A 2,559-nucleotide genomic window follows, 5' to 3' on the forward strand; every position below is an offset into this window, starting at 1 on the left:
CCCGTCTCCAACCACATTCGAATCTCTCACACATTCACCCGCCGGCCACGGCAACGCTCCTCAACGCCTACTTCAACCTCAAAAACGCCGGTGAGTCCACAAACTCTATCTCGTACATTGTACACAACAACTCTCCCCTTACACACCTAACAACAAACGAACACACCTAACCTAAAACACAACCCTACAAACAAACCTTATAAAACAGACGTTACTTACCAAATCTCTCTCAAACACGTATCACTACAACTGTACCTTTACACAGATCAAACACCCACAAACTACGACGGCCTTCTCCCGCTCTCTCCCCCTTTCTCCCTCTCTTCCGCTTTCTCCCTCTCTCTCCCTCGCCCTCTCTCCCACTCTTTCTCTCTCGATCCCTCCCTCCCTCTCCCCCTCTCTCCCCCTTTCTCCCTCCCACCTTTCCGCTCTCCCACCCTATCTCTCCCGCTCTCTCCTTCTCCCTCTCCCCCTCTCTACCTCCCCGCCTCCCTCTCTCCTGGCCTATCTCTCCGCCTCTCTACTTCGCCCTCTCCCCCTCTCTCCCTCCCTCTGTCCCTTCCTCTCCCTCTCTCCCTATCCCGCCCTCTCCCCCTCTTTCCCTCCCACCTTCCCTCGACTTCTGGCCGATCTCTCCGCCTCTCCCCATCTCTCTCCCTCTCTCCCTGCCACTCTTCCTCTCTCCTACCCTCTATCTCTCCCTCTCTTTCCTCCTCTCTACCTCTCTCTCTCTACTTCCTAGGCTATCTCTCCCCCTGCTCTCCCCCTGCAACCCTCTCTGCCTCTTCCTCTCTCCTTCCCCAACTCTCTCCCCCTCCCTCTCTCTCCCACTGTCTCCCTCTCTTCCGCTTTCTCCCCCTCTCCCTCCAACCCTCCCTCTGTCCCACCCTATCTCTCCGTTGCCCTGCTCTCTGCCTCACCTTCTCTTCTTTCAGCCGCATCTCTCCAGCTCTTTCCGTCTCTCCTTCTTCCCCTCTCTCCCTCAGCCCTATCTCTCCAGCTCTCTCCCTCTCCCACTCTTTCTCCCTCTGTCCCTCCCTCTCCCTCTCTCTCCTTCTCTTCAGCTCTCTCCCTCTCTCCCTCTCTTCTTCCCCCCCAATATATTCCGCTGCCCCGCTATTTTCCTCTCCCTCCCCCTCTCTCCTTCCCCCCTTTCTTCCTCTCTTCCGGTCTCTCCCTCCCACGTTCCCTCTCTCCCACGCTATGTCTCCGCCTATCTACTTTGCCCCCTCCCCCTCTCTTTCTCCCTCTGTCCCTCCCTCTCGCTCTCTTCCTCTTGCTCCCTCTCTCCGTCTCTCTATCTCCCTCTTCCTTCCACCTTCCCTCTCTCCGACCCTATCTCTCCCCTAATCTGCTCTCTCCCTGTCCCTCTATCCCACTTTTTCTCTCTGTGTCTCTCCATCTCCCTCTCCCTCTCTCCCTCTTTCCATCTCCCTGCCTCCCTCTCTTCCTCGACCCCGCCCTATCTCTCCCCCAGCCCTCGTCTCTCCCTCTCACTCTGTTTACCGAACTCTCCCTCTCTTCAGCTCTCTCCCCGTCTCTCCCACTCCCTCTCTCCCTCAGCCCTATCTCACCAGCTCTCTCCCTCTCCCAATCTCTACCTCAGCCCTGTCTCTCCAGCTCTCTCCCGCTCCCACTCTTTCTCCCTCCCTCTCCCTCTCTCTGCCTCTCTTCAGCTCTCTCCCCCTCTCCCTCTCTTCTTCCCCCATATATGTTCCCCTGCCCCGCTCTTTTCCTCTCCCTCTCCCTCCCTCCTTCGCCCACCTCTCTTACCCTCCTACTCTTTCGCCCTTGCTCCCACTCTTCGCCTCTCTCCCTACCACCTTTCCTCTCTCCCACCCTATCTCTCCGCCTATCTACTTTGCCCTCTCCCCCTCTCTTTCTCCCTCTCTCCCACTCTCTCCCTCTCCCCTTCCCACCCTGTCTCTCCCCCTGTCTTGCTCCCACCCACCCTCTTTCCCACCCTCTCTCTCCGCCTATCTACTTTGCCCTCTCCCCCTCTCTTTCTCCCTCTGTCCCTCCCTCTCCCTCTCTTCCTGTCCCTCCCTCTCCCCCCCTCTCTCTGTCCCTTCCACCTTCCCTCTCTCCGACACTATCACTCACGCTACCCTGCTCTCTCCCTCTCCCTCTCTCCCACTCTTTTCTCCCTCTGTCCCTCCCTCTCCCTCTCTCTCCCTCTCTTCAGCTGTCTCCCCCTCTAACTCTCTTCTTCCCCCCCGATATGTTCCCCTGCCCCTCTCTTTCCCTCTCCCTCTCCCTCTCTCCTTCCCCCACCTCTCTTACTCTCCTACTCTCTCCCCCTTGCTCACTCTCTCCCACTCTCTTCCTCTCCCCTTCCCACGCTACCTCTCCCCCTGTTTCCCTCCCACCCACCCTCTTTCCCACGCTATCTCTCCCCCTGCCCCTCTCTCTCGCTCTCCCTCTCCCCCACCCTTTCTGTCTCTGTGCCTTCCTCTCCCTCTCTCCCACTGCCTCCCTCCCACACGCCCTCTTTGCTGCCCTATCTCTCCACCGCTACCTCTCTCCATTTCCTCCTCCCCTTCGCTCCCTCTCTTCTTC

General features: G+C 58.4%; 1 protein-coding gene across 1 annotated transcript in view; it reads left to right on the plus strand.

Annotated features, from left to right (window-relative positions):
• The window catches only part of LOC140517050 (uncharacterized), a gene marked incomplete at its 3' end in the record, with an annotated part of 2,416 nt that extends 60 nt beyond the window's left edge, over nt 1-2,356 (plus strand). The window contains exons 1-2 of the mRNA XM_072627912.1: nt 1-90; nt 743-2,356. The exon at nt 1-90 is cut by the window's left edge and continues 60 nt beyond it. Of these exons, the coding sequence (XP_072484013.1) occupies nt 1-90; nt 743-2,356 (1,704 nt within the window). The remainder of the gene's footprint in view (nt 91-742) is intronic.
• Nucleotides 2,357-2,559: the final 203 nt, after the last annotated feature.

This window comes from Notamacropus eugenii, unplaced genomic scaffold (genome assembly GCF_028372415.1).
Source record: "Notamacropus eugenii isolate mMacEug1 unplaced genomic scaffold, mMacEug1.pri_v2 scaffold_282, whole genome shotgun sequence".
Lineage (NCBI taxonomy): Eukaryota > Metazoa > Chordata > Mammalia > Diprotodontia > Macropodidae > Notamacropus > Notamacropus eugenii.